This window comes from Mytilus edulis, chromosome 2 (genome assembly GCF_963676685.1).
Source record: "Mytilus edulis chromosome 2, xbMytEdul2.2, whole genome shotgun sequence".
NCBI lineage: Eukaryota > Metazoa > Mollusca > Bivalvia > Mytilida > Mytilidae > Mytilus > Mytilus edulis.
Window position 1 is genome coordinate 11371510 of NC_092345.1, and position 13970 is coordinate 11385479.

General features: G+C 30.7%; 1 protein-coding gene across 2 annotated transcripts; it reads left to right on the forward strand.

Annotated features, from left to right (window-relative positions):
* The first annotated feature begins 572 nt into the window (after positions 1–572).
* Positions 573–12309, forward strand: LOC139510136 (serine/threonine-protein phosphatase 6 catalytic subunit). Of its 2 annotated transcripts, XR_011661838.1 has the most exons (11): positions 573–706; positions 1895–1990; positions 2772–2837; positions 3486–3553; positions 4219–4292; positions 5394–5473; positions 6233–6350; positions 7088–7179; positions 8790–8847; positions 9528–10890; positions 11948–12309. XR_011661838.1 is itself a non-coding variant. In XM_071296448.1 (10 exons), the coding sequence occupies exons 1-10, from the start codon at positions 638–640 to the stop codon at positions 9716–9718; spliced, it is 912 nt and encodes a 303-aa protein (XP_071152549.1). In that variant the 5' UTR covers positions 578–637; the 3' UTR covers positions 9719–12309. The 2 variants fall into 2 exon arrangements, 1 of the variants encoding a protein (XP_071152549.1); XM_071296448.1 differs by having other exon boundaries at positions 578–706; positions 9528–12309.
* The last annotated feature ends 1661 nt before the right edge of the window (positions 12310–13970 follow it).

Here is a 13970-nt window from a genome sequence, read left to right on the forward strand (position 1 = left end):
TATAGATACAATTTTTAGCATAGGCACTTGTTTCTGTCAATATGGGGTTTACTATCCATACCCGTACGTAATTTTTCGTACGGGTATGGATAGTAAACCCCATATTGACAGAAACAATTGCCTGTGATTTTTAGATATAAAATAATACATGTATAGGCAAATCATTATAGCTGCAATTTAATCAGAATTCATTGCATCATCCTCTGTGGATATGAATCTTCTGTTTTTCAACTGCATATACATGTATTGCATAGAAACACAGTATTATTTAAATTTAAGCTGTAACTAGCCTCTTTTAAAATTATAACCAAACATTTATTCGTTTATCCTTCCCCATGGGTTATCGAAGCCAGATATTAAAACGCACCGTAATCTTTTATTTATTTTAACGTGTTCATTTATATGAGAAAATGGGTGCAATATTCGAGAAGAAAAGAAAAATGTAATTATAAAATAAACTTGAAAATGAAATAAAGTAATACTTATTGATATTTTAAAGATTTCAAATGATCAGAAAATAGGTCAAAGTAATTTTTCTTAACGAAAAGAATGAACAAGAAATATACACTTTAAAATAGAAATTCTGACTGGTTTAAAAATATCCTCATCGGGTACCAGAAACAGGGAAAACGACAAAATGTCTGACATTGAAAAGTGGATTGAAATAGCAAAAGATTGCAATTACTTGCCAGAGAATGACCTCAAAGTATGAAGCTTGAGAATTTTAACAATGTCAAACGATGCTTAATGTTAAAATGGGGAAAAAAGAACCCAAGACATGAATCGTCAGAGTTATTTTTAGAATTCTTTCTCAGTTTCTGTTGTGAAGTTGATATTATTTTATTTTTTAATCGTTTTTACAGTCGGTTTTTCATACTTACTTTCATCACATAACTGACAGATTAGCTCTAGCCATATACTCATATATTTAGAGTAATATTTAAGAATTGAATGCTCTTTTTATGCCCCACCTACGATAGTAGAGGGGCATTATGTTTTCTGGTCTGTGCGTCCGTCCGTCTGTCTGTCTGTCTATTCGTCCGTCCGTCTGTTTGTTCGTCCGTCCGTCTGTCCCGCTTCAGGTTAAAGTTTTTGGTCGAGGTAGTTTTTGATGAAGTTGAAGTCCAATCGACTTCAAACTTGGTACACATGTTCCCTATGATATGATCTTTCTAATTTTAATGCCAAATTAGAGATTTTACCCCAATTTCACGGTCCACTGAACATAGAAAATGATAGTGCGAGTGGGGCATTCGTGTACTGAGGACACATTCTTGTATGTAAATTTATTGGGGTGTAAAAGCGTTGACCGAAGTACATTTTGTATGAAGCGCGGAAGCATTTCATACTTAAAATGTGCGCACGGTCAACGCTTTTACAACCCTATAAAGTTACAAAAAAAAGCATTCAATACTTATAATCACATTTTTACCTATAGGATCATGAAAACACGCCTTTTATCAAGTTTTTATTTCATTTACCTGTGCACTTTATTGTGGGACCTCGTGTCATCATGGATGAGAAGTTTTATTGAGTGACACAACTGCTTAAGGAATAACACATGATGTGCAGTTAGCCAAATAGCAGAATAACGTATTGTAATGAAACATACATCTAATGTAATTATTGTAATATGCTTTTGTTTACAGAAATAATCTAATACACCTTATCATGCTTATCACTATTTAGAAATCTGTCCCGCTTCGCTTGAAGTTGAACTGTTGACAGCATACAACAATCACTTTTTTTTATTGTGGTTAGGTATCAGATATTTTCTATTATGTCTTTAAAATTTTATTGGAACTTTTGTGATGTCCACTGAACTACTGAACTATGTCATGTAATAAAAAAATTATTTGATTTATATATTGACTTTTTATAAATACTTTTTCAGCGATTATGTGACATGGTATGTGAGTTATTGCTTGAAGAATCCAATGTACAGCCTGTGTCATCCCCTGTCACTGTGTGTGGTGACATTCATGGACAGGTAAATATTTATCATAGATCCCTCAATTATAGAAGTGTTATGAAGTAGAGGAAAACTTCTTCTATAAGTTGATGAATTAATGCACACCCAAAATTGTGATTGATTGAACTAGACATGTTCAAAAACTTTCTTGATTAATCTGTCCTGACTAAAGTGAACACTTTCTGAAAAAGATGCCCTATATGTCCTACCTATGATTATTAGAAATTAAACTTTTTTTTATCTCAAAATAGAAGATTAATATACATGTACCATGTATATGGATGGCCAATAAAAGGCAATTAGGTAACACCTATATATATAGCTACTACATATTACATGTTAAATGATCAATGTTTAGGCCTTTATCATTACATGTCTTTGTGTGCTGAGATTCCAGGCCAGGTAAGTATTTTACTTTGTTTTTGTATATTGTTCAGTCCATTTCAACATACTCACAGAAGTTTTACCATGTATTGTATCACTTACAAAACTCTGAAATGCACCATTCTACTTTGATAAATTATGTCAACCAAGGAAATTTTTATCTTAGAAATTATGAAAGAATAAATTAATAAGACATAACCGTAGGAACTTGCAACAAGTTTTTCACAAAAATGAGTAGTTGTGAAACAATGTCATGAATGTGAAACAAGAACAAAAGATCTCTACTTTAGTTACCGTAGATCATGTCTTAAGAAACTTCAGAAACTTTGATAGCTTTGAACATATGCAAATGCCTAAACATCAAATAATATTTACACAGTGCAAAATTTAAAATTATTTTTTAATTTTCCTTCAGTTTTATGACCTGATAGAATTGTTCAAAACAGGAGGCCAAGCACCTGACACTAATTATATTTTTATGGTAAGTCACCAGACTACGTAACATAGCATTATAGATCTATTGATTATTGAGATTCTGTATTTAAAAAAAATGAATTACTTGCTAAATATGTAAGCATGAACATGTGGAATGGGATCCCATACCGATTGTTTGTCATGAATGAATGCACCATATATATATTTTGTTCTTTTCTATCCCATTTTGAAAAAGTTTTTAATAAAAATTTTAAAGAAATATTAGTACATGTATTTTATACCTCCACTCTAGATGTGGGGTCGATATTGCATTTACCTTGTCTGTCCATTCCTCCACTCTAGATGTGGGGTCGATATTGCATTTACCTTGTCTGTCCATTCCTCCAACAACACACAATAATTTCATATTTAATCAGCAACTTGACAGTGATGAGTTTTAAAATGTAATCATTTGTTTTTTATTCTTCAGATTAACTGATTCATTGAATTTTTCAATACCTTGAAATATGAACTTTAAAAATAATTGGTCCTCAAATATAACTGCACTGAATGACTTTATAGTTAGATATTTCAGACACTTATCATTGGCAGAATTGTTATAGTTCTTATATTTTGTATGATGTAAATATATATACATGATATAATGAGTTTTATATAATATGAACAGTGAACAGAAACTTTGATTTCATTCTAGGGTGATTTTGTAGACCGAGGATATTACAGTTTAGAAACTTTTACGTTACTGCTCACATTAAAGGCAAGGTAGGTCTGCTTGGTATGAACACTGTTGAAAGGTTGTCAGTCTTATTTTTAAAATATATGTCTTATATCTCGTTCACCTTGTACATTTGTTTGTCTAACAAATTTTTCACTAATACATGTACTTCTGAACAGAAGGGCTTCATGTTTAATCAGAAGTTTGATAGTGATAAGTTGTGTGCAAATCTACTTTCTGTTTTATAGGAATTGAAAACTAAACACTCATAGTTGTAAATATTGTAATAATTATAAAGAAAGGTAAAAAGAAATCTCTGTACATGTATAAAGGGAGAAATTGTATGGAAACCAGATGTTAGATGTTGATGACTGAAAAAATTAGATAAAAAAGTTATTTGATTTTATGAAAATATGTTGATGATTTTTATATTGAAGAAAATATGTATGTAAGAGATTGTCACTGAATTTTTGATGGTTTTCAAGTTTTATATTTGATCTAGGTCAACGTATTTCAATGTTTAGACAATAACTCTAAATATCAGCACAACTATGTTAAATTTGCAAATTTGATTCCAAATATAAAAAAATCTCACACCAGGACTAGAGTTCATGCATAATATATTCAAATTCAATTCCTTCTAAAAAAATGCACTATCATTATAGACATGACTTGATATTAAAAGAACTAAAAATGAATTTGAATGTTTTAGGTGGCCAGACAAAATGACCCTACTGAGAGGTAACCACGAAAGCAGACAGATAACACAGATATATGGATTCTATGGTAATGAAGAATTCGTTTTTGACCATCTTCCAAATGACAAACACAGAAATAGATATAAGAAGATGTGGTATGAGTGCCAATGAGACAACTCTCCATCCAAGTCACAATTTGTAAAAGTAAACCATAATAGGTCAAAGTACAGTTTTCAAAACGGAGCCTTGACTCACACCTACCCCAAAAATGACTAGTGTAAAACCATTGAAACATGAAAACTGACTGTATAATTTATATAAATACAAGAAACACCTATGAACCACATCAACAAAGTACAACCACTGAACATCAGGTTCCTGACTTAGAATAGGTGCAAACAAATGCAGGAACTACATTTACTTCAGGATTAGCAGGGGCAATTTCCCCTCTCATCATTGCCAATACATTACATGTAAATATGGTCCTGTAATTTAGAAACTAATTATATATTAAATTATGTTTTTTTATGTTAGCAGTCTTATTGGTCTGAATGAATTTGTCACTCTTAAATGTGAATCTACTGAATTTGTCACTCTTAAATGTGAATCTGCTGTATTTGTCACTCTTAAATGTGAATCTACTGAATTTGTCACTCTTAAATGTGAATCTACTGAATTTGTCACTCATTAATTTGAATCTACTGAATTTGTCACTCTTAAATGTGAATCTACTGAAATTGCTGAAGGAAACAACTGCTGATTTAAAAGTCAAGCAAAAGATACTAAACATTGCTAAAGGGACATTCAAGACTGAAGACATTGAAGAAAAACTGGCACATCATGGCAGAAAATGATTATCTTGAAAGACAAAACAACAGTCTATTAAACACTACATAGAAAGCTATAAACTGACAACCAATGAACTTCTGCTCCACTAGTGGCACCCATCATGTTGCTCATGGTAATTACACTTGTGGGGAAAGTAAAGGATGTATGCCTTTTTGTAAAATGAAAACAAATGTGTTTAAATATCAGAAATTGAATTAATTATGGTTTTTATATAAAGATTCAAATGACACACACCTGGAAACATGTTTGTTATTTAACCCCCTCAAAATAAAATCCTTTATCTGCCCCTTAAAGAATGATGTCTCCGTATAACGTATAAATATTTGTTTGTGTTATACAGATGAGTGCCAGACAAAGTATGGTAATGCTAATGCATGGAGATATTGTTGTAAAGTATTTGATCTACTAACAGTTGCAGCAGTAAGTTTATAACAGTGATTAAACGCTGTTGCAGTACATGTTAACAAATGTTGAAACCTAATACAGTGTTTATACACTTTTGTTGTACAAGTAAGGAAATTCTGAATAAATGTGTGATATAAATATATATTTCAATATTAAATAAGTATGTCACCTCAATCAGGTCAATTTACATTTAGTGTTTATGCACCTATCACAGACAGGGCATATTGCCATGGACATTATGCATCATTCATCCATCCATCAACGCTTCCTTTAATAAGTCAAATTTTCTTTCACCAATTCTAGTTAAATTTTTTCCCAAAACATTAGGATTGAAGGAAGAAAATTTTCTGGTTTGTAATTCGATTGTTACAGTACTTTGATTATCAAATTGAAGCAAAATTTTCACATGTGCCATAACTTTGGTTCGCTTGGATTACACAATAACTCTTATAAGAATTCATCTGGTAATTTTTGCGGCAATAGATAGTATGCAGATCAAATATCATAAAAAAAAATTATTTGAGCATTTTAATAAATGTATATGCGAGCACAATTATATTGAATATGATAAAGTAGTGTGTGATATAAAAAACCTATGAAATGTATGCCACCTTAATATGACCTGATATTCATTTGTGTACATTTAATTTGAATGCATTCACATCAGCTATCATTCTTATGAATCTGTAATATAAAATGCTGAATTAGTTTGCTAGATTGACTTGAATTTGAATTGAAAATATCATTGACTTATTTTATTTTGTATAATTGTAGATAATAGATGAAACAATTTTATGTGTACATGGTGGATTATCACCAGACATTAAAACTATTGACCAGATACGTACAATAGAGAGAAATCAAGAAATACCACATAAAGGGGCATTCTGTGATATCCTTTACAAATAATACACTACTCATCAGATGGAATTGTCCTTGATTGTAGGGACTGGGAATGAACAAAATTTCTGGATCGGGTCCCTGTGTTGTGTTTAAATAATACAATACACCTCACATTGATTTTGCAATGGCTTTCTGTCTATGATAAAATTTTAGAATGACCAAAACTTCTGGATGGGTCCTTGTGCTTCAATAATACACTACACCTCAAATGGATTTTATAATTTCTACCTGTCCATGATTAAAGTGTCTAGAAATGGCCAAAACTTCTTGATGGGTCCTTGTGCTTCAATAATACACTTTACCTCAAAAGGATTTTACAATATCTACCTGTACATCATTAAAGTGTCTAGAAATGGGCAAAACTTCTAAATGCCACCTATGCTTTATTGGAACACTAAAAGAAAAATTAATTTACATAAAGAATTCAACATTTGTATTCAAATTAATACAGTGAATATACAATTTGTACAAAAAAAATATATACAAGAACCTAATTTGATGAGCTGTCCACCATAAGTATGTGGAAGACCAAACTAACTGTAGTGTACACACAAGCAGCCCTGATTTTATAGCATGATAAATCTTACTCACAAGTAACATTGCATATTCACAAATTTTCCTACCAGGACACATTATGACTACTCCTAGCACTAAGATTATTTGTAAAATATAGAAACTGTTTATGAAACAATTTTTCTTGTAAAACTTTTCCTTAACACATTGAACATTTGGTATGGTCTGATCCAGAAGATGTAGATACATGGTCTGTTAGTCCAAGGGGAGCAGGATGGTTGTTTGGTGCCAAAGTTACCAATGAGGTTAGTATTATACATGTTTCTATATCTAAAAGCTAGAGTTTATATAATATTATTAATATTTGACTCCAATTAACCCCATAAATCATTTTTCATGCCACCTTATTAGTCATATCTGGACTTTTCAAACACTTCCTGATATTTTATCAAATATAGTCATTAGACCATTCAGGCACCTATAAAATCAATCACATATAGTCATTAGACCTTTCAGGCACCTACAAAATCAATCACATAAGTCATTCGACCTTTCAGGCACCTAAAAATTCAATCATATATAGACATTAGACCTTTCAGGCACCTATAAAATCAATCACATATAGTCATTAGACCTTTCAGGCACCTATAAAATCAACTTGAACTGATTGTGACACTTACCAAAAAGCAATATTAAAGTTTTATATACATTACATTTGATAAATGTATCTTGTTGACTGTTCCCTAGTTTCAAATATATATGATTAACTTCTATATAAAAATGAGGAGATATAGGATAATTGCCAATGAGACCATAGGACTAAGATGTTAACACTATAGGTCATCTTAAGGATGTACTTAGGTGAGGTTTTGGAATTTGTGTCAAATGTTCGGACAACTTGGTGTTTTTCCATACAATACAATGTAAAATATTTTGCCCCATAAGACCCATTTATTTTTTCATATAAGACTAAATAGCTCATGAAAAGTCATTTACCAAAAATTTAGAAGATTCTTGATTTTCTTTCTTTTGTTTTGAGACCCAAATAATACCAATGCAAATAAAACGTAAAAGTCCGAGTCAGCCTTTTCTCGCCATATTTTAAATCTCAAATATTTCGAGAAGGAGGTCCATGACCTATCAATAATTTTAGTTTATCTTAATCCTTAATTAATGCTTCATCAGCTTATATTATCAATTTCTTAATTTCTTAATTTTTACCTAACCTCACCTAAGTACATCCTTAAGACCTTCAACAATGAGCAAAATCCATTCTGTTTATTAGGCTATAAAAGACCCTGACATCACAAAATGTAAAACAATCCGAAAGGAAAAACCATTAGCCTGATTTAGGCTAAAAGGAAACTAATCAAAGAACAAATATTACAGTAACTAACAACAATCTCTGAATTAAAGGATCTTGAATATGGTTATGCACAGTTTATAGATATAGGAAGATGTGGTATGAGTGCCAATGAGACACTCTTCATCCAAGTAACAATTTATAAAAGTAAACCATTATAATAGGTCAAGGTACGGCCTTCAACATGAAGCCTTGGCTCACACCGAACAGCAAGCTATAAAGGGCCCCAAAACTGATTACTAGTGTAAATCTATTGAAATGGGGAAAACCAACGGTCTAATCTTTTTAAAAATGAGAAACGAGAAACATATGAACAACATTAACAGACGACAACTACTGTACATCAGATTCCTGACTTTGGACAGGTGGAAACATTTGCTGCGGGATTAAACGTTTTAATAGTATGTTTGTGAACACTCAACCTTCCCTTTACCAGAATTAGTTTTTTTCAAAGCCTGTAATGCAGTTATTCAATTGTATAAAAATTAAAAAGTGCTATATATTGGAATCAAATTTGAATGTTTGTAATATATGTTTACAATTCTGTTTTAGTTTGTACATATAAACGGTTTGAAGTTGATATGTCGAGCTCATCAGTTAGTGCATGAAGGTAAGTTACTTTAGTTTTTTGTTGGATTTTTTTAATTTTGAATTGTCCATGTTTGTCTTGATTTGAAATTGCATTGAAAAACCTTCTCATGGTGTGGTCCTGCACTTTGAAAACAACCTCCACCACTAGTTTGTCACATTTATAGCTTTAGAGCATACTTGTACTAAACAATAATGGAAGTACCGGTATAATACAACTCAACATGTAACCCAAACAATGAAGCAAAAGAACTTTCTATTAAAATAACCAAATTAAATTTGGATGCAATACGGTTAAATTCACCATATCAAGCCATCTTAGTATTCTTAGTATACATATGAATATAATTTATTTAAACAAAATTTGGAAATCAATAATACAAGAATTGGATCCACTTTCATACCTGCCATTTTTTTCCAAATCTCCATGGGAGATTTTAAGTACAAGAGGACCTAATGCATATATTATATTTGTCATTTATGGTTTTGAATGAGTATACCTGTATTTAAATGTATATTAATTATAAAGAAAATTGGATTTTAAGCCTTTACACACCTACATTTCTTGTTGTTGTGAAATTTATATCATAGGTTTACATCAGCAATGTAAAGCAATTACAATTATTTTTTATAACATATTGAGTTGAAAAAATTGTATAATTATAATAATAAAAAATATGAATTTTAATTTGTACATTTCAGGATATAAGTATATGTTTGATGAGAAGTTAGTAACAGTATGGTCAGCACCTAATTACTGCTACAGATGTGGAAACATTGCCGCAGTATTATCATTTAACGACGCAGATAACAGAGAGGCGAAACTTTTCAGAGCGGTTCCTGATTCAGAACGAGTTATACCAGCAAAGTCAACAACACCATACTTTTTATAGAATTAGTTGATAAAGACAAATAATTTCAAACAGAATAGTTGAGTGACAAATAATTTCAAACAGAATAGTTGAGTGACAAATAATGACAGATTCATATGATTGCAAATGAACTGTTTAAGTAAACGGACCTGTAGAATCAGAAAATTGTATCAAAATAATCATATGTTTGAATTGACTAATTATTTATTCTGTATGTTTGAAACTAATTATATTGGATAAGGGCATAATCTAGGACAAATTGTGCATAAACAACTACTTAGTTGTGGTCACTTCTCTTCTTTTTTGTTGCATCTGGATATATACTGTAAAAAATTAACATTAATATGTAGACATTGCAACAATTATGTTCCTCTTATGAAATTCTAGATTATTTTCTGTTTACTTTAATCATTTGTTATTGTATAACTTTATTCATGAATATATTCACCAATACATGGTTATTCATTAATTTTAATGAAACTAATTATTTTGTACATAATTCTCCCTCACAATTTTTCATCTGGGCTATTCCTATAAAATGAATGTGATAGGGTTGTAAAGGACTTCCAAATTTCCCCTACATACAACTTACTCTATTTTTTTTAGGTTTTGCAAACATCACATTGACAGTAGTAAATGACCAATGACCTATGTCCAAAAATTAATATGTGTTTTTCCTTTCTACAAATGTACATCTATTTTATTGGAAAAGCCCTCATTATTTTATTCTGGTATATTTTATTCTGGTATATTTACTGAAGCTGTTTTTAGCCTTATTCAGTTGTTTTGTTTTCAGCTAAAATTTGAAGCACCTGATTTGGAAATAACAGACAAATGATATTTTCATAAGTATAGTCATCTTTAACTTATTTTGCTGACATAAGAAAGGGAAACAATTCTGTGAAGCCTTGAATTCAAAGCTAAAGTTACATATTGTTAAAAGGTGATTTTATATTGAAATATACTTAGTACAGTGGGCTAGTCCTTATTTGTGACAAACCATAAAATCTTAAAAAATCACCCAACTGTTTAATATTTGTTATAAATTATTTTAATGGTACTTTTTTTATGTTGGTAGAAATTAATGCTCTATCAAAGATGTATTTTAATGTATGTGTTAACAGTAATAGAATAAATAAAAGAAAAATGAACTTTCACAAGTTTGCTGCTTATTAAATATGAATCATTTTACTGTGCCTATCCGATCACCTTTGGGGTATTATAATACCTACAGTGTTACCTGGATAAAAAATTGTCTACACAATTTGTCCATTTAAACTGTACAATAGGTTTTGTGAGATGTTATCAATAGGTGGTCATTTAACTACCCAGTAAAAAAAAAATCACTAAAAGGTAAAATTTAAATGACTGATAGCTAGCTTGCTTTCCTCATGTATCATGACCAATGTCCTGAATAGACTATTCTATTTAGATATGGGACATTTAAGCCATTTCTCTTTGTGTCTCTAAACAGTGAAGATGGAAATTTCAATCAGTGAATTTAGTTTATAAAAAAAAAGATATATGTTTGCTTCATGGTGTTTTAATGTGGGATATATTTTAAGTTTCTGATTCCTGATATGGAATTAAAGTGTTTGTGAAATGGATTTATTTGGATGGTCCATCTACAATTTTTTTTGTAATTGTGAATAATTCTACAAAATGAATTATGTGTGGCTTGGTGTTTTCTAATGGGATATATTTTCATGTTATATTACGATTCCTGAAATGGAATAGTAGTGATGCTAAGTTTCATTTAATATTCAGGATCTACTTCAATTGGAATTACTGTTAAAAACTTATTTTCGATATATAGATTGTATCAAAAAAAAAGTACAAATGGTTTAGTGAATAGAAATTTTAGTGCTTAATTTATTCTTCATTATGAAAGTGGGATTTACAAGGAATGATTTATTTGTGATTGTTAGCAAAAAAAATAATTTTACAATAATATCTTTATTAGAAAGAACATATTGTGTATTAAATGTAAAATGTCCTATACCTCAATAGAATAGTCCATTCTTCAGGACATTGGACATGAGGAAAGCAAGCTAGCCATCAGTAATTTAAATTAGCTCTGTCAAAAACAACCAGGTAAATCTACAGGTAGTTAAATGACCATGCACCTGTTGATGACAGCTCTCACAATACCTATTGTACAATTTAAATGGCCAAATTGTATTGAAATTGTATTTAAACTGGCCAGGCAATAGGTAATTCACTACCACAAAGGTTATTGGATAAACACAGTAACATTATTTTGTACTGTGTTTTTGAAAAAAGAAACAAGGGTTGAAATTGTATGTTTCTATCAAAGTGCATTCTTATTTGAATCTAATGACATTTCATCAACAGTTATGTACTATAGATATTTGCAATTTCAATGCATTAACATCTCGTTCTGTGGTTGAATTCACTTATCGAATGATAAATGGGCCCTTCCCATAAATATTGTTGATTTGTATAAAATATTCAAGTGGGGAATATTTTCCCACATTTTATGTGATTCGCAAAATAGGTGAAGATTACCACTGCACGAGAATTTCCATTTTTACCGTTAAAAATTAAGTGTAATTAATTTTTTATAATGTAAATAAAAGTATAGAAATTTGTTTTGGTATTATTCACTTGAACATTATTATGTGATGTTTTAAGAAAAAGAAGGTACATAATGTTACTGTGTAAAAGAAGTATTATTAGAAAATATGGTTTGGGGGTAAAAATGCCATTTTTTGGCCATCATTTGGCATGTTTCAATCTTATTTCTGTTGAACTGCAGTCAAATTAACCTGACAGGATTGTAGAAAACTCTTTTTGTCGTAAAACATTTGTCTCTTGTGTTCAGTCATGGTTCTTTGACTTTGCATTTTCTGTATATAGAAGCTCATATCATCTAGTTGCCTAAAACTCAACCTAATTTTACTTCAACAAAGCCACATAAATACTTAACCCTCATTTATAGTTGCTACCACAAGATTATGGTTTTGTGTTTTAGTTCATTTCTAACAAGGAAATTGTGCTTAAGGGCATACGATACAGTTTTGATCCCGTATTTACAGTTTGATAAAAAAAATTCCATATAGGCTATTTTTTGCCTGATTAAATCAAATATGTAATAAAAAATATACCTTCATGTGCTACTTTTTGAGTAAAATGAGGTCGAAATGTATATTTGCTCAAAATTCGGATTTGTGGCCGTATTTTTCTTTCGAAAGAAAGCCATAACTTTTTTGTTTTAAAAGATAAACACAAACTGTTGTTTGTTAAATAATTTGTAATTTCTGTATTTTATAAGTATCCTAAAAACTTATGCATTTTTTATGTAGAAATAACTCATATTGTGCGTATTGTTATGCGTTTACTTTTTTACATTGGCTAGAGGTATAGGGGGAGGGTTGAGATCTCACAAACATGTTTAACCCCGCCACATTTTTGCGCCTGTCCCAAGTCAGGAGCCTCTGGCCTTTGTTAGTCTTGTATTATTTTAATTTTAGTTTCTTGTGTACAATTTGGAAATTAGTATGGCGTTCATTATCACTGAACTAGTATATATTTGTTTAGGGGCCAGCTGAAGGACGCCTCCGGGTGCGGGAATTTCTCGCTACATTGAAGACCTGTTGGTGACCTTCTGCTGTTGTTTTTTTCTATGGTCGGGTTGTTGTCTCTATGGCACATTCCCCATTTCCATTCTCAATTTTATTATCAAATGGTCATGAATTGAGAAAAAAACGTAATTTTTTGCTGTATATTTATCAACATTAAAAATATTGCACTATTTACAGTTTTATCAAATTTGGTTCACATAATCTACCTGCAAAATGAAACAAAATGTTGTTTTAAAAAATAGGGGTCCATGCACTCGTTTGAAAATTAAATCAGTTTGAATGATAAAAATCAGTTGAAAAATGCATCTTTTCCCGGAATGTCACAGCTTGACGTCGCGAAAATAACATTTTACATTAGCAACGTCATTACCTCCCCTGTAACTGTATCGTATGCCCTTAAGATATTCAATTATTTGATAATGTAGAGAATATAGAGCCATAAAGAGATCCTTTTTTTCCTCTTTTTTGTTAAAGATATGAAATAAAGCTACTGCCGGAACAATTGTTTTTTTGGCATTTTAAGGTTCAACAACAAATATTTCATATATATTCAGGAATTATGAAGGTATGAATCAACCCTGCTCCATATACTACATGTACACTAAAAGAATCTGATTTTAGTATGCTAGCTCATAGAAAGACCCTAAAGATGTCAGACCACCAATTAC

Excerpts from the sequence above, each read along its gene's own strand:
- LOC139510136 (XM_071296448.1), top strand. The coding sequence starts at position 638 with ATGTCTGACATTGAAAAGTGGATTGAAATAGCAAAAGATTGCAATTAC. Across the intron at positions 2,838-3,485 it reads ACACTAATTATATTTTTATG|GGTGATTTTGTAGACCGAGG; the intron begins GTAAGTCACCAG and ends ATTTCATTCTAG. Across the intron at positions 4,293-5,393 it reads ACAGATATATGGATTCTATG|ATGAGTGCCAGACAAAGTAT; the intron begins GTAATGAAGAAT and ends TGTGTTATACAG.